The 18,524-nt window shown below is 38.9% G+C and overlaps 1 protein-coding gene across 2 annotated transcripts in view; it reads right to left on the bottom strand.

Annotated features, from left to right (window-relative positions):
• The window catches only part of SKAP2 (src kinase associated phosphoprotein 2), a 151,701-nt gene extending 139,215 nt beyond the window's left edge, over nt 1-12,486 (bottom strand). For both annotated transcript variants that reach the window (XR_016281935.1, XM_089533046.1), the window contains exons 1-2: nt 12,388-12,486; nt 1,357-1,462 (exon numbers count right to left, since the gene is read on the bottom strand). Coding sequence is in view for 1 of the 2 variants with exons in the window: in XM_089533046.1 (XP_089389172.1) it covers nt 1,357-1,462; nt 12,388-12,442 (161 nt within the window). In the remaining variant the exon portion in view is untranslated. The remainder of the gene's footprint in view (nt 1-1,356; nt 1,463-12,387) is intronic.
• Nucleotides 12,487-18,524: the final 6,038 nt, after the last annotated feature.

Here is an 18,524-nt window from a genome sequence, read left to right as displayed (position 1 = left end):
AAGGGAAGATATGAAGGAAAGAACACTTGAAAGAGAGTTAAATGAGCTAGACAGACTGTTTTGGGAAAAAGATAAAGGCAAGATATCTAAAATTTACAAGCTGCTCTTAAACAGAGAATATGAGCAAGAAGTCATTACTAACAACATGAATAAATGGGCTCAGGAATTGGGGTGTATTATTTCTCTAGAAGACTGGGAAAATGCCTGGGAAAAGACCAACAAGTTTACAGTATCACAAAATTTGAAAGAAAACTATATAAAGGTGGTAAATTATTGGTATTATACTCCTCATAAGATTGCAAAGATTTACAAGCTAAGCACTAATATCTGTTGGAAATGTCAAAAAAGAATAGGAAATTATTTGCACATGTGGTGGGCCTGCCCGAAAGTAAAGAGGTACTGGCAAAAAGTGCATAGTAAAATGCAGGAGATATTTAAGGTAAACTTTCCGTGCAGGCCAGAATTATTCTTATTAAATATGACTTCATTTTTAGGGAAGACTCTAGAATTTAGGCTATGGAAAAATTTTTTATATTTAATCACAGCAGCCAGAATACTTCTGGCAAAAAACTGGAAGAATAAAAACGTACCCAAAATAGAGGATTGGTTACATAAAGTAATAGAAATGAAAGAGCTAGATAAATTAACGATGCTGATCAACGACAATAAAAACAAGGAAAAAAAGCTCAAAGATTGGGAACCAATAGAAAAATACTGGTTTAAGAAATGTAATTTAAAGGACAAATGGATATAGAAATGGGGATTTGAAATGAAGATGATTAGTCATGTAGGAAGGCATGGAGTTAAAACAAATGACCTCTTGTGTGTTTTTGTTTTTGTTCTTTTCTTCGACTCTCTTTTCTTCTCAATTATAAACTATGTCTGGATAGTTTATCATAATTTAAAGAGGGGAAAGTGAGAGAAAAAGGGGCGAGAGGATAATGTGTGACTTCATATGTAGATATTTATTTGTTGCTTTAATAGAAAACGATGGAAATTGTATAGAGGAAAACTTAATAAAGAAAATTTGAAAAAAAAAAAAAGAAACAAAGCAACTTCAAACAAGTTAACCTTAACTAACAATTTTAATAAATTTAGCTGCCAGTAATCTAATATGGAAGCAAAAGTTCCCAATCTCTTCCACACAGGCACTCCAGAAGAGGAGCAGGGAGCATGTGAGCTTCTTGTGTCTCTTTCTCATGAAACTAAACTATGCTTTAAGATTAATTATGGGAAGCTATGTTCATCTTGTTTTTCCATCTGCAAAATGGACACAATAGTAGCAATGTATATCATAGCTTTGTTGAAAAGAATGCACATCCTGTAAAATGTAAAATTATGTATGTAATTACTTACTTGGACTTAATGTCTTTTATTTTCTTACTCAGAGCATCCTTCTTTTCCTTTGCTCTTTTGGATAAATTTTCTCCTTTTAAGATATCTGATACAAATGTGTCAACATCTAAATCACAAAAGAATGAAGACAGAAAAAGAAAGAGATGAGTCAAAGAAGAAATCATAATTTTCAGAAGATAAATATCTCTATTACAGCTTTTCTTCATATGGCAATAATAGCCAAACTATCTAATGGAGTTACTTTATCAGTCCCAGGCATAATATAATTGAAAGATATTTCAAACTCTAAATTGGATAGATTTGTTCACTGCGGTTCTTATGCTTAGCACAGCAAATGCTGTTTTGACATTTGCCATCATTAAATGAACAAAAATCCAACAAGTTTTAATAAACTGTCAAAGAGTGTAAAATATATATACACCCCATTACTTGAGGAATAAAAGCTAGAAGACAATAAACAGTTTAATGCATATATGATTGCCACAAAATCAAACATCATTTGGCACTTCCATTAACAAAATCCTCTTTTCAGAAGTGACTGCAGACTTGCAGCATTGAATTAAAGTGGCCCCAATCTTGGAAACTTGTGCATAAGAGCTCCATATTAAATTGATGCGTAACTTCAACAGAATTAACAGAATCACACTATGGAAAGAGAATCTGAAACCTCTGTAATTAATACTTGGAAGGAAAAAACAAACTGAAAGTTTCAGGGTATTCTATTCATTAAAACATGAAAGTAAAATCTTAGCTACAAGTAGAACAAAACATTTAGTTTATATAATTGTTCTTTACTAAAGTCTTGTAAACCTTTTTGGATCAGATCGAAGCAATATTATTCCTCCTTTAACCTCATTAAAATGAACTAAGAAAAGTCAAATATATCTCCCACTTATTTCAACAGGAGTAAAGCATGAGAAAAAAGCTGGAACCAACGCTTGGCAAAATTCCTTCAGGTTAAAAAGTGAATTTGACATCTTTTAAACCAAATAAAATGACCGATAAATCTCACATAGATTAGTCTCACAATCCAATGCACTGGGACGTTGACAGAAATCATATAATTCGTATTTGTAAACCAAGTCCCTAATTAAAGGTTTCGTAGGGCCCGAACAGACAGGCCAAAATAAAGCTGCTTCGAGTCACTTTGGAGATATGCTGTTTAAATGACACAAGGATCTTATGAGATCAGAAGCTGTGCCAAAGCTGCGCTCCAGTCCTTAGGACTGGAGCATGATTTTGGCGCAGCTTTCGGACTCTTAGGACACATGCATCATTTAAACAGCATACCTCCAAAATGACCCAAAGCAGCATTATTTTGGCCTGTCTGTTTGGGCCCTTAGTTTTCATGGAATGATGGAAAAGACATGAAATAACAGGGAACAACTTAGACCTGGAATGAGCAACTGTGGCCCTTCCGACATTGAACTGAAAATCCCCATATCCCTCACCTCTGGCTGTGCTGACTAGGGCCGACAAGGAGTGCAATCCAAACATATCTAATTTGTCCACTGTCTTATGGCATGGTAACTTATTAAGAGAACAAAAAAAAGAGTAAAAACAAATTCAAAATTTACAAAAAAGGAGGAAGAAAAGAGCTGGGTCCCACAAGATTCTATGTGGAAATCATTTCTATTTAACAAATGTACACGATGTGAACTCAGATTATCAGTGAAGTAGCAAAGACTGAGGATAAACCTAAGTATAGTGACAAAGCTCAACAGACTTCAGCCTGCATACATATTTGGGAATTAACAGTGTTCATCATCAAGAAGGGGTCAACATTACAAGGCACCTAAACTTTTCTCTGTTTATTAAAAAACTGAAGCAGATAAGAATATATACACTTCAATTTCTTCCCTCTTCTTGCTGCTGCTCAAACCTAATGAGTACTGTTTAACAGCAAGCAAGATATTTTCAGCAGGAACGGGGATATTCAGCTCTCCCAATATGGTTGGATTTCATATACCACGGTCTATGCTCACTCAGAATGAAGGGGGCTACAACCTAACAACATGGGGGGACCAGAGGTTACCCTGGGCTAAGAGCAGTGGTGGGCAAAGTCCAGTGTGCCAACCTCATGTTGCTGAACTGCAACTTCTATCAGTCTTAGCCAGCACTGCCAATAATGAAGAATTGGGGGGAGGGGGAGGAATTCAGCCATCACTGGAGACTAACACTTTGTCCATCCCAGACTTAGGGTAACTGGGTGACTTCTGAAACCACAGTGATTAGAGAAAAGAAGCAGAACTCATTTTGCCAGTTTTTATGGAAACAGCTCCATTTATTTGCCAAGCCAAGCGAAGCCAAACCATCTGTAGAGGCCAGCAGATGGCAAAATCGATAGCAGACTGGGAGGAAATCCAAGAAGATCCCTCTAAATTTGGTGAATGTGCAACAAAATGGCAAATGAGATACAGTGAAAGTAAATGCTGTGAAGATGGAAAGTCAAGCTGGGGAAACCACAGAAGTCAACTCCCTGAAATCATCATCAGCATGTGAAAAGGGCCAACACAGTGTTAGGAAATAGTTGAAAAAGAACTGCCAGTATTATAATGGAATGAAAGGCCATCCACTTCACATAAGATAAGGATCTAAATGGCTATGAGTCATAATGGCTACCTGCTGCCTCCAGGATCACAGGAGTACCCAGGTAATACCAGTTACAGGGAATACTATTGTTTTCATGACCTGCTTGCATAGGCACCCGGTTGGTCATTGGGAGGTGCTGAACTAAACTGACCTGATCCAGTAGGATTGTCTTTTGTTGTTGTTATCAATTCAACTTCGACTTATGGCAACCCTATGAATGAGATCTTCAAGTCACCCTGTCATCAGGTCATGCAAATTAAGGGTCACTGTTTCTTTTATTTATCATTTATTTATTTTATTTCTATCCCGCCTTTCTCCCAAAAAGGGACCCAAGGCAGTTCACAATATAAAACATTAAAACAACATATTTAAAAACACTAGAAACTTAAAATTTAAAACATACAAAAGTTAAAAACATAATTTTTGAGTCTAGCCATCTGGAATGTGTTCTTCCTCTTTTCCTTCTGCCTTCTACTTTACCAAGCATTATTGTATTTTCTAGTGAGTCATGTATGGCCAAAGTACAACTGTCTCAGTACACATCTTGGCTCCTAGGAAGAGTTCAGGTCTGATTTCCTCTAGGACCCATTTACTTATCTTCTTAGCAGTTCATAATATCAACAGAACTTTTCTCTAGCATCACATTTCAAATGAGTTGATTTTCTTCCTATCAGCTTTCTTTCCTGCCCACCTTTCACAACAATACACAGAAACTGCAAATATGATCTCATGGACAACCCTAACCTTAGTATTCAATGATATATCATTACACTTCAGTATCTTGACTAGTTCCTTCACAGCTGCCCTTCCATGTCCTAGTCTTGTTCTGATTTGTTGACTGCAGTCTCCATTCTGATTGATTCAGCCAAGTTATGGACAATGTTGAACTAGTTTAATGTCTTCAATGTTTAGTTTAAAGTTATGTATATAATCTTCTGTCGTTATTTTTCTTTTCTTAATATTCAGTTGTAAACTTTCTTTTGCACTTTCTTCTTACCTTCTTAGAATACATTTTATATAACTCAAGGCTGTTGGAAGAAAGGAAGGGGAAAGAAACATTGCGCATAACTAGGCAGATTCCTAGTATTGAATCTTTCCACCTAGAGATCTATTTGTTTTCCCAAACATTTAACTGGTTATTTTCTTGATAGTCAGTTACCCCAATTTTTGATTGTTTTTAATAGATGGTGATAAGCAGTAGGAGCACCTGGTCTTATTGTATCTATTTATATGTTGATCTTTGAATGGAATAAATTTTACATTATCTTACAACAACTGCATGTTTTTACTATACAGTGGGCCCTTGGTATCTGCTGGGGTTTGGTTTCAGGACCTCCCATGGATACCAAAATCCATGGCTGTTCAAGTCCCATTATATACAACAGCATTGTATAAAATAGCAAAATCAAGGTTTGCCTCAGGAATTTACATATTTACATAGGCAAATTCATGGATATCTATCATCCCTGTCTATCAACAGCTCTTGACCATGGGAGCTGCATGGAACCATTATGACAGTGATGGGGAACCTTTGGCATTCGGGATGTTTTGGATGAGAATTTCTACTTTTCCTTACCATTGGCCCAGGCTCTTTGTTCATAGGCAATGTTAATCATTAGACAGTTTTCAAATGATAAGCAAAAGCTGTTGCCTTCATACCCGACGCCAGAGATTCCCAATGTTTGTGGCCTCCAATTCCCATTTGCCCTAGTCAGCAATCTCAATACTGAGGAATTATGGGAGTTTCAGGCATGTTTGCTCACCTTTGTCCTATTTGTACAACTTTTCACCAAAACTATCAACAGGATGCTGGAACAAACATATGTATTTATTCTGATTCAGAAGAGTTAACCATATATTCTTAAATTTCACATGCAGTATAGCTATGCAGTCTACATGACCATATTAAGAAGAGAATACAATCTACCTACAATCAGTCAGGTATTCACTTGATTACAGAGTGAAGGTAGGCAGGTCAGCAATAATATACAATGAACTCACATATAGCCAGGCAATTTCCCAATCTGAGTTAAACTCTATGTACAGTTTAGGAACCTTTGCCTCTCCAGATGTTTAGGACTACAACAGCTACGACTCCACTGGATGGAGATGATGAAAATTATAGACCATAATATCTGCAGGGCTAAATGTACCCTACACTGATTTATATGATATATCCAGAAAATGTTCTCATACACAAAGGTATGTAAAGGTTTCCTCTTTGACAAGTTTGTTTAGTCGTGTCCAACTGTAGCGGGAGAAGCCACTGCAGCCCTTTAAAGCATTGGTTCCCAAACTTTGGTCCTCCAGGTGTTTTGGACTTCAACTCTCAGAAGCTCCAGCCAGGCTGGCCAACTGTCAGGAATTCTGGGTGCTGAAGTCCAAAACATCTGGAGGAAGAAAATTTGGGAATCACTTCATAGCCCACTGGAAAATTAAAATCTTATTTGTGTGCACATCAGTGTGGAGGTACACAGAATGGACGTAAGATTCTTAGATATAATATGAGATATTGTTCAGTTTTAAAAACAGAACAAAACCACTATAAACTTAATTTTAACACTCCTGGGACTAGCCCATAACAGAAAGAAAAGCCAGTCAAACAGAAAGACTAGCCAACAGGCTTATGAATTTTTAAAAAAATCTTATTGAGCAGGAAGTCCATAAAAATAGTTTATGCCATTTTTATTACTGATATGACACTCACTCAAATTTATAGCAAAGACAATTGAACTATGTCTCAAATATTGTAGGCTATTTCAAGAATGTCAGTGGCTCCTCTTTCTCTTCTTTAACTTTAGCATATCTAGTCTCATTTCAATACTGTTTTAATAGATGGTAATTGCAAAGATAATCAGCTTAAATGATATTCACATAATGATTATGTCTTATTCAGTAATCCAGAATTCTTCTGTGATGAAGATTCATTTTAGTAATGTTCACAGTGGAAATGAGATGCAATAAGAGCTAGGTCTTTATGTTTGAGAACTAAATGTAGAAAATATTATATTCTACCTTAGATAGACTGCATTAATTGAGAGCACAGCCCAGAGAAATAAAGAAGGTGGCTTCCATTCGTTTCACCTTGGCACTTAAATTAGTTTTATAGGACAAGACAGATAAGGTCATCAATATTCATGAAGCACAACCTAGCACACCTTCTCATTTTTTAAAGATTACTCCTTGGAAAAAGTTAGGATCCTGTTTGGAGAACTATTTTAATTTCCATTGATTTGTGTTTTTAAAAAAGAGGTAAAACTAAGTTTGCCTGGAAATCAACAGTCCTGGAAAGTGTTCACCTGTAGCTAAATCATGCTTTAAAGCTTGAACATTCTATTTCATGCAGTTGTGAGAAGCTAATTATAATCTGGTAATTTCAATAAATGTTTAATACTCCTCTGCCATAAAGCTATGATAGACTGTTACAAACAACCAACAAACCCTAAATACTTTCAAGTAAGGTCTATACATATATATGGGATTCACTTCCAAATACTGGACAAGTTGAGTCTCCCTTATCTGAAACGCTTCCAACAAGAATCATTTTGGATTTTGGAATATTTGCATATACATAACGAGATATGTTGCAGATGGGACCCAAGTCTAAACATGAAATTCTTGTATGTTTCATATACATCTTATACACACAGCCTGAAGGGAGTTTTATACATAGTATTTTAACAATTTTTTCATGAAACTAAGTTTATGTACACTGAACCATCAGAAAGCAAAGGTGTCACTATATTAGCCACTCTTTTCAGCAATTCATTATTTAGGATTTTGGAAATCCAGATAAGGGATACTCAACCTGTAATATGTTTAAGATCAAGTATGTTTAAGTTCAATTACCATACAAGAAATCATGGAGGATGCTAGGGATTTTTACGCTCTGAGATAGTTTTGTGGAAATAAAGAGCAACTTATTCTAAGTATTCTATGGTGTGCACAACAAAATGCAGTAAAATGAGCTACTGAAACCAATGGTGATTAAACACCATTCACCCTGGAAATCCCAATAGGCCATCTTGTTTAGAAAGAAGCATGCTGGAATAGACTATTTTTTCATGGCACAACAAGGCAGGTTTCTCAAGAATCCTGGATTACTGTGAGTGAACTATGGATTGTTGGCTTTCCCTGTTAACTACTAAACTAACTTGCAATTGAAAACAAACTGTGTCATCTAAACTGAAGACCCTGGCTTGTCACTTCTTTACAGGTTGGAATCATAAACCAAGGCTTGTTCATTGTTTATGACTCTGGATTGGAAAGGGAGCAACAAGCCAATTTCTCACATTATGACAATACAATAAACTCTGAATTCCTTAAAAACATCTAGGGGTAGCCGTGTTGACCATATAGCAAATCCAATAACATCCAAACAATGATATCTTTATTGGACCAACAAAAATGCATAATTACATGTTGCAATCTTTCGAAGTCACACTGGCTTCTTCATCAGGCAAACAGGAGAAAGAAATTGAAGATGTTAGTCATAGATCTACATTTTCTGTTTCTGGTCTTAGTTCAGATGGTAGGGAGGGCTATCTGCAGGCTGACACCTCCCCCTTTGGCCATGTGGTCACTAGTAGATTTTCATAGACAAGGAAATGCAATGTCCATTCATGTCCCTGACATCTGAAAGAAGACTCGAAACAGAAAATGACTAATATTTTAAATTTCTTTCCCCCATTTGCCCAATGAAGAAGCCACTGTGACTTTGAAAGTTTGCAACATGTAATTGTGCATTTTGGTTGCCCCAATAAAGGTATCATTGTTTGGATGTTATTGGATCTGAATTCCTTGTTAGTTTAGCAGCTCACACAAGGAAGCAAAGTCAAGCAGGAGAGAAAGGCCAAATGCACAAGCAGCACTGGCTCATTCATAATAAGCTATGGTTCTCTACAATTCTTTCTTATTGTTCCACATGAAAGAAGCCAACTAATTTTGCCTTGGAGCTTCGAAAAAATCACTCCCAAAATTATTGCAAGAAGTAGTGTACTACTAGTACTCTGGGAGTTAAAAAACCTTCCTATTGTTCTATCAATACCAGGTAACTTTGCTCACTCTTGAAGTTTTTATATTCAAGGGATAGGGAACATTTTGCTTCCAAGTGCATACCATGGGGGCTGGAACCTCTGAGTACTGAAGTACAATATACCGGAAAGACAGTTGTGTGTGGCATGATCTCCCTCTTCTTCAAATCCATTTTATTAATAAAAATCCTCTACAACAAGGATGGTCAAAGTGCAGTCTTCCAAGTGTTGTTGGACAGCAAATCCCATCAGCTCCATGAATGCTGGGTTTTGCACTACATTAACATCTGGAGGGCTGCACTTTACCAGCACTACAGTTCTGTCTTTTCCACTGATGTTTTTGTTAGCCTTGACTTTTTGACTTTCTCACAGCCATTTCAAGTTCCAATGGTTGGTTTAATGGACACAGATCCACCACATTGCTGCCATTAAACAAATATCAAGCAGGTGTCCATTCTGGAGTAATCTGATCCGATAGATTTATGGCCAAGTGTTCAGTAAAACTATGAACTATTATCACTCTGCAAAAGCTAGCCTTAGAACAAGAGGGAGGGAAGGCATTACAATCACTTCTCACTAACACCTAGCTTGCTTTGGCCTGATCAAGGAGCAACTAATCCACCTAATCCACGTCAATCAAACTGCCAGTTAATTAGTCATGTAAACAAGACCACAGCTAGTAGCAATACACTTAATGTCCAAGAGGGGTGCTCACCACTTCAGTGCTAAACTTTGTTCATTCCCTCTACAGTAAAGGGATCTTCTTGTAGCACTTTTAAGACTAATTGAAAAAAGTTAGCAGCATGCACTTTTGTTGACTTCAGCCTACTTCCTCAGATGCGTGAGGTCTCTTTCTTCCTTTCATTTCATCTCAAAGGTGCTACAAGTTCCCTTTGCATACTGATTTCCCAGACTAACACTGCTATGTCTTTGAATTCTACCATTCCCTCTATTGCAATCCAAAAGTGTTAAAAAACCCAATTCCAAACATGACAAATTGATGGGAATGGGTAACTGTTTATTTGAAGGCCTATGCAACTGACAGCCTATTACATATGAAAAAAAAAGAAGTTTGCAAAGATACAAACGCTATTACTTGCAAATACTATTTAAACAAAAACTGGAAGTCATTCAGACTGCTCACTGTGTGATAGGGGAAATGCAACACAGTGACAGAACAATGCTTCCTTTTTTGGATGTATGAAAATGTAAGCAAATTTCATATAAGTTCCCCAGGCTTCCTTTTCTTTGGATGAAGATAAAGCCAAACTTTATAGACTTCTGTGTTTAGATCAACAGAGAACTCTACAGACTGAGACACACAAAAACTAATACCCCCAAAATCTGTACCCCAGATGGAATCATTGTACCTCCCCTAAAGTACAGTCCTAAACTGTATCTTAGCAAACATTTCAACCATATTTAAAATCTTAGAATTTCAATGAATACAAATCCGTCTACTCGAAGCCTCACTAGAAAGGAGAACTCTACCAAAAGTAGGACAAGGATACCAAAAGGGTAGAATTCAGAGGCGAAGCCATGTTAGTCTGGAATAGCAGTATGCAAAGGAATCTTGTGTGCAAAGTTCAGGATGCAAAGGGATCTTGCAGTGGCTTTGAGGCTTAATTGTGAATAAGATGTTGTAATAGCATAAGCTTTCTTAGACCTGGTCTACTTTCTCAGATGCACAGAGTGCATCTGTGGAACTAGACCAAATGAAAAGCTTATACACTGGACTACAACTTCTTTCCCACAGTTAGTCTCAAAGGCACCACAAGATCCCTTTGCATAAGGATACCGAAAGCAACTTTCTATAGAGTGCCCTCTTTTCCATATACCACTCCCCATATACCCACACAACCTTAGAACCACCTCTTTCCCCAGCCTTCAAACTTTCCAGTCTCAAATGCTCCTGCAAAAGAACAACAACTACTACTTGATGACACTGTATGCAAAGGGTTCTATCTTGCACAGTCAGCCCTCCATATCCACAGATTCTTTCTCCACTGATTCACGCATCCACTGTTTGAAAATATCCCCAAAAAGTATAAATTCCAAATATAAAACCTTGATTTTGCCATTTTATATAAGGGACACCATCTTACTATGTGACTGTATTTAACTGGACTTGAGCATCCATGGATTTTGGAGTACTGGAACCAAACCCCAGCAGATACCAAGGGTCCACTGTCACATCTTTGAGACTAACTGAAAGAGAGAAGTTGGAAGCATGAGCATTTGCAGGCCTCAGATGCAAAGGACACTGCCATCCAGAGACAGAAAAACCTTTTAAAGCATTTTTTCCATCCTTAATACAGCTTGGAAAGCTCCAGTAGGCCTTCCACCTAAGCTCCCCAGGAAAAGCACACAGCACCTACCAACCCCACATCTCCAGAAAATGTGCCCCCACAACCTACCAATTTATTATTATTATTGTGTTATTGACTTATCTCCTAATATAGAGACTAAATATAATTATTTATCTCCCTTTCTCCCAATACTGTATAGGGTCTCTATGCAAATTTAAAACAATACAAAAACATTAAAATGTATAAATATAACATTTAAAAAGGAGAGCCCATATGCCACAGCGGTTGACTAGGACTCTGGAGACCAGGGTTCGAATATCTGCTCAGCCATGGAAATCCACTGGGGCGAACCTGGGCAAGTCACACTCTCTCAACCTCAGAGGAATGCCGCCAGCACACCCTTTTTGAACTAATCTTGCCAATAGACCCTCCTATTGCGGATGGGCTTGCAGAAAGGGCTTGAAGGCACACAACAACAACAACCCTGCTAGCAGGAGTCACACTCTCTCAGCTTCAGGGGAAGAAGCCCCCCCACACACACACACACTCTGAAGAAACTTGCCCAGAAAACCCCATGGCAGGTTCTCCTTAGGGTTGACATAAGTCAGAAAAGACTTGGAGGCACACAACAACAACTGTTAGCAATAGTCACACTCTCTCAGCCTCAGGAGAAGAAACCCCACACACTCTGAAGAAAACGCCATGGCAGTTTCTCCTTAGGGTTTCCATAAGCAGAAAGGACTTGAAGGGACACAACAACAACACTATTAGCAATAATCACACTCTCTCAGCCTCAGGAGAAGAAGCTCCAAACACTCTGAAGAAAACCCCATGGCAGTTTCTCCTTAGGGTTTCCATAAGCAGAAAGGACTTGAAGGGACACAACAACAACACTATTAGCAAGTCACACTCTCTCAGCCTCAGGGGAAGAGGTCCCCCCCCACACACACACACACTGAAGTAACTTGCCCAGAAAACCCCATGGCAGGTTCTCCTTAGGGCTGCCATAAGCCAGAAGCGCTTGAAGGGACACGACAACAATAGCAACAACCCTGCTAGCAATAGTCACACTCTCTCAGCCTCAAGGGCGTGGCTACCTGCGAGGAAGCTGCTGATCTCCGAAGGGAGGGCAGGGGCCCCGCTGCCGTCCATGGCGAGAGGCAGGTGCTGCTGGGGCTGGCCAGAGAGGCAGCTGTTTCCCTGGGAGGGAATGAGGAACAGAGCAAACCACGCCCCTTTGCCCGGCTCCGGGAAGCCCAGCCCTCCAATCACAGCCGCTGGGGGGCGTGGCCTACCCACCCTCTCCAAAGACGACCCGCCTATCAAGACCATGTACGCATGCGCCAATAGCGTCCTTTTCCCCCCTTGCCCTGCGCTCTTTCTTTGGCTTTCTATCCCTATAGTACCGACGTCCTCGGCACGTGACCCAGCACTCGGCTTTCTACCTGACGCCATTTTTAAAGAGGGCGTTTCCCTTTTTTTTCATAGGAGTGAGGCGGTTCTGGGGTTCCCTTCCAATACTAAAAATGGCGCCGCAGCCACTTCCGTTTCAAGGGTGTTTTTCCTTCAGGTTTTTTTTTTAGACTTCAGTTCCCAGAAGCCTCAGCTGTCTTGGTCAATAGCCTGGGAAGTCGTAGAAGAGACTTCATTAGCTTTGGTGCCAATCTTTGGCTGCATCCTCACTGCAGAAATAATCCAGTTTGACACCACTTTAACAGCCATGGCTCAGAGCTGTGGAATTCTGGGAATTGTAATTTGTTGAGGCGCCAGACCTTTCTGACAGAGAAGGCTAAAGTGTCTCACAAAGCTACACTTCCCAGAACTCCACACTAAAGAACACCATTTTAATCTGATTAATCAGGATTAACTGCAGGAACAAAATCTTAGTAATTGAGGCTGAGAGTTTAAGGACACATTTTTTTGTGCCACATTGATTCTGACATTATATGTTATATATATCAGATTAATGTTATTCCTTTATTTGCATCAAGTGGCCTCAAGTTTCAGTATGCTATTGCAGTGCTGGGCAATATATATATATATATATTCTAGTTTGAGAATGCCCCCACTCTCCTATGCCCTCAAGAGAAAGTGTGTGTGTATTTGAGGGGTTCAACAGACTGTTTTTGGCACAGACAGGAGAACTAAAATCTGATTTGAGAAAATGGCCCTCCTTGGCATAAAATGGTGAAATTGGCAAATGAGGGGTTTGTTTACAAAAATGCAGATCAGGGGCTACCAAAAGTACCCTAAGACGCACTTTTCCACTCCCGATCTACGACAAATATATGTATGTACAACTAAAATAATCAGCTATTTTTCTGATGCTTACTCTTGCTTTTGTGTGTTGCCCTCTAGAAGTTGTTTAGCTTCTGGTTTTACTGGGAGTTGTAGGTCAATATTTCTTGAAGGGCCATACATTTTTCCCACCTAATGCTTTTCTAGGGTTATGTCATCTGTTTATCGGTTGTGAGAATTTTGTAGTTAGGGATCTAGATAGATAGCACTTTTTTATCAGTGTACAAATCAATGTTTTGGTAATTCAGGTGAGGGCAGAAAGCAGACTTTATTACTCCAGAGCACCACTGAACACCTTCTTTCTGCTACAGTTCGTACAAGAGACAGACGATGAGATAGATTTAGGCTGATATAATCCAGCAAGGCACTTGTTTTTCTTTACATTCTCAAGAGTGCATACTCAGAACCACTTAACATGGATTACCTGTGACTCTATGAAAGCATCCTCAGTATGCAGCCTTGCTTTGTACAAGTGGACCATGAGGATTATAAGCTTTGTAAAACAAACAAAAAATAGACCACACAAAAAAATTGCCCATCCACCTCCAGTATATCCTGTTTTAATCACACTGACATCTCTATTTTTAAGGCCCTAACAAAGGTGAGGAATATCATTGCCATTCAACCGATAACCTATTCAGCCAGTGGAAATATATGAGAAATTTGGTTAGATTAAATACAATGGGTCTTCTCTGTGAAGGAAGGCTCATGGTTTATGGCTTCACAAAGTCCGGTTTCTATGGCCTTTATCACACTGGGAAATCGGGGGTTTAAATAGTAATTACGCCATGAAAATTGCATGATCATGATTAAGATTTTCACATGACATCACGATTAAAGCATCATTATCCCGGGAATAACCAGGGAATAACCTAACATTGGACAGGGAAGTACACAATTTGATCTGGGTCAACTGTATCGTTTTGGGTTGCATATAGTCCTTGCAAAACAATCTGATATGTTAGATTATTAATACCCCTTATTTATAGAAAAGTAAATGTTGCTTAGAGGAACTGTCTTGCTCAAGGCCACCATGGATGAGATGTGAAATGACCTGAGATTTTTCACATTCAATTCCAGCTCTGTTAGTAGAGACCTCATTTTATTTATTTGAAGGCTTCCCCAATCATCCACAAGTTCTTCAGCCAAAAAGGTTACTCACGCCAGCTTATTAAAATCAACAATATGAGAGTCTCTGACCTTGTAAAATGAACAACACTAAAGTCCAATGGGTAGATTCTGGTTAATGATGAAGGAGTATGATGGAAGTGGCTTCTCAGCAGAGTTGATAACAGCTGAAGATAAAAGGCCAAAAGGTGACCATAAGGTCTAAGTAAGATAGCACCATGCAGCAAAATGTCTGATTTGACACAGAAAATGGTATAAGCTGTTAGAGATTTGAAGTTAAGTGAAACAGGTACAAGCAAGGCATGCTGACTTGGGTCTTGAAACATCTTGACATACTGTGCTAATAGATACCAGCTAAAACACTAGTGTGAGATACAACAAACGAGTGTGACATGCATAGTTTGGAACTAGTGCTTGCTCATTATTGGTGAGCTGGTATAACTGTCCTAGCCTCTTGTTGCTCAAGAGCTGTCACTAAATGGTTTTGTAAGAATTTTATATAAACTTACTGCGACTGCCTGGTAGCAATGAGTGTCTGAGCATGTATACCAGGACCTTCTCTTCTCAATGGAGTTAGATAGATATTAGATAGTGTACTCCCTCTATTGACAGAGTCTAGTCATGGACTATAAAGAGTTAATTTCCCCCTATGTACTCTTTCTTCTCTTCACTTTTCAATAAACATGCTTACCACCCTCTAGGTTTCTATGGGACTAACTTTTTAAAATTTAATTGCAAATATAGTGTAAAGAGCTGTATTTTTAAAATAGGTAACAAAAACAGCATTGGACTAGGACACTGGCAGACCAGAGTTTGACTCCCCACTCAGCCCTAGAAACCCATTGGTGAACTGAGGCAAGTCACACACTCTTAGCCTCAGATGAATCATAGAATCATAGAGTTGGAAGAGACCACAAGAGCCATCTAGTCCAACCCCCTGCTGCTCTGAGAGCCTTAGGGCTGAAGGGCGGGGTATAAATACTATAAATAAAAAAATTGTTCCGGGTCCTAGTCTCTGGAGCAGCAGAAAACAAGCTGGCTCCCTCCTCAATAAGACATCCTTTCAAGTACTTAAACAGGGCTATCATATCACCTGTTAACCTTTTCATCTCCAGGCTAAACATCCCCAGCTCCCTGCTGCGTGGTTCCTCATAGGGCATGGTTTCCAGACCCTTCACCATTTTAGTCACCCTCCTTTGGACACGATCCAGTTTCTCAGTGTCCTTTTTGAATTGTGGTGCCCAGAACTGGACACAGTGTTCGAAGTGGGGTCTGACCAAAGCAGAATAGAGTGGCTCTATTACTTCCCTTGATCTAGAAGGCAAAGGGAAACCCCCTCTGAACAAATCTTGCCAAGAAAATCCCATAACAGGTTGCCTTAAGGTCTCCGTAAGTCAAAAACGACTTGAAGACACACAGCAACAACATCAGCAATACCAATACAAATATATCCCAAACTGGTTCATTTATAAATTGGTAGATTCCCTTGAGTTCCACACCCAACAAGTCACCATCCACACAGTATCTTTATTCCAAAAGGCAGGAAATCTGTCTCAGACCATCACAGGCACTCAGAACCTTATTTGGTACAATCGAAGACATGAAGACCAATAGTTCCAAAAGGAAAATCATTTAAGTTCTAAATTAAGGAGATAAGGGCTGAATTTCTGTTCCTGAGGAACAATAGCCACATTTCCTCCCAAGTTTCCCATCTAAAACCAGTATTCTCGGAACAAAGCTTCTTCCTTATAGATTCCTTATCAGCTGGGATAGTATAAAATATACTATTTGTATGATGGTAAATGGGTAAGCAAGGGGATCTTGTAGCACTTTTGAGATTCACTGAAAGAGTGAAGTTGGTAGCATGAGCTTTTGTAGACTGGAACCTACTTCTTCAGATGCATGAGATTGCTTGTGTTCTTTGTATAATGCATGATAGCTGATGTAGCAGATAGAACCTTTGCTGATATTCCTGTAGAGGGAAATATGTGAAAGGGCCTGTATTTATCCCCGGCAAGGATGTTTTGAGACATCTAAGAAGGGTTAAACACTTCATTCTTCTCTTGACTGAAGTCTTTGCAAGTTTCTTGTTTTTATAGGAGATTCAGGTATATGGAATTTCATGTAATATGCAGTTTGGACAAATAAAGAGAACTAAAGTTCTCTAAAATTCAGGGGCTATGCTTGAGTGTCCTTCTCTTCCACTTTTTATCTTTAATTAGACAGGAACATTCTTTCAGAAAGCAGTAGTATTTTATTATCCATTTTATTACTGGCATAACCAACATTCAGGCAGTTAAGTAACTGGCCCGTATAATGCCATACAATAATGGTAGCTGTGGGTTATATAACGTTTTTATATTTGTGTTAATTGTTAATAAATGCCTATTCTTTCTGTCTAGAGAATATTTGCACCATGTTTGTGTCTCTCTCCAATAGTTATATTGGCTATTAATATGTACTTTAGTTTGCTCATTTCAGTCAGAAGACTCTGGAAGCATATATGTACATAATACGTTAACAAGGAAATAGTATGCAATCCAATGGCTTTGACCTTTGGGGCTAATCTTAATCCCACTTTATTCTTTTAGTTTAATTTACTGTTCAGTCTCTCCTCAGAAGCCAATTTAGGATGTCACTTGAACTAACAAATACTCTATTTACACAGAAATTACTTTCCCTGTTGACATTATTATAACTGTTCACTGCATGGAAGATGGTGATCTGAAGTCAATTGAAAATACTCCAATAAAAAGCAAGCACACTTTCCAAATGGTTTGGCGATCACATCTTAAACAGCTCCAGCAACAATTCAGTTAAGTGGCAACTTAAACCAATTTATTGCCATGAAAATTAATGAAAACAAATTGGCTTAAATCCATTAAATCTTTCTTAACTTGCTTGTGGATTAGTCTAGCAGCCTGAGCCTAAGGGTAGCTTGAGTCTCCAACAGATTCCTTCCACACTTCAACCAGTGAAAACTAATAAGCATGCCATTTCCATCTGGCACCTAGTGTTCTGTTGTAGCTGGATGTTTCCCCTGTGGGCCCTCTGTGCAGAATATAGTCTCAATTCCATCATTTCTTTTGTAGTTTATGAACAACAATTGAGACCAAAACACTGACAGTGCTATATTGCATCAGTAGGTTGTACTGACAGATGTTTTGGAGACCATTGTGAGGTGTGTGTTCAAGGCTAGGGGTAGGTAATGTGTGGTCCTCCAGATGTTGTCCAGCCGTTACTCCCATCATCCCTCTCCACTGTCCATGCTGGCTAGGACTGATTAAAGTTTCAGTCCACCAGTATCTGGAGAGCCACAAGTTGCTTGCTTATGCTCTATATCAGTGCTTCTTCATTTATATGATGTGTGGGGACTGGCAGGCTTTCCTCCCTGTCTGGCAGCATATGTGTACCAATTCACTACAACTATGGCCTGTTACAGACAGGCCAAAATAAAGCTGCTTCAAGTCACTTTGGAGGTATGGTATTTCAATGATGCATGAGTCCTAAGACTCCAAAAGCCACACCAAAGCTGCATTCCAGTCCTTAGGACTGGAGTGTGGCTTTGGTGCGGCTTTTGGACTCTTAGGACACATGCATCATTGAAATACCATACCTCCAAAGTGACTCGAAGCAGCTTTATTTTGGCCTGTCTGTAACAGGCCACTGTCTTTCTTTCCTGGAAATTCACTGCAGACTAACAGCAGCTTACAGACTGCACTACATGGTGATTTTTCAGCCCATGATAGGCAATACTTGTGTTTTCAAATTACCATTCCTGTCCTGTGAACACAGCTACACAAGCACA

This window comes from Sceloporus occidentalis, unplaced genomic scaffold (assembly GCF_023333645.1).
Source record: "Sceloporus occidentalis isolate IW3139 unplaced genomic scaffold, rSceOcc1.0.p SCAF_7, whole genome shotgun sequence".
Taxonomy (NCBI): domain Eukaryota; kingdom Metazoa; phylum Chordata; class Lepidosauria; order Squamata; family Phrynosomatidae; genus Sceloporus; species Sceloporus occidentalis.
The sequence above is the reverse complement of the archived record's forward strand: the minus strand, read 5'-3'. Positions and strand labels throughout refer to the sequence as shown.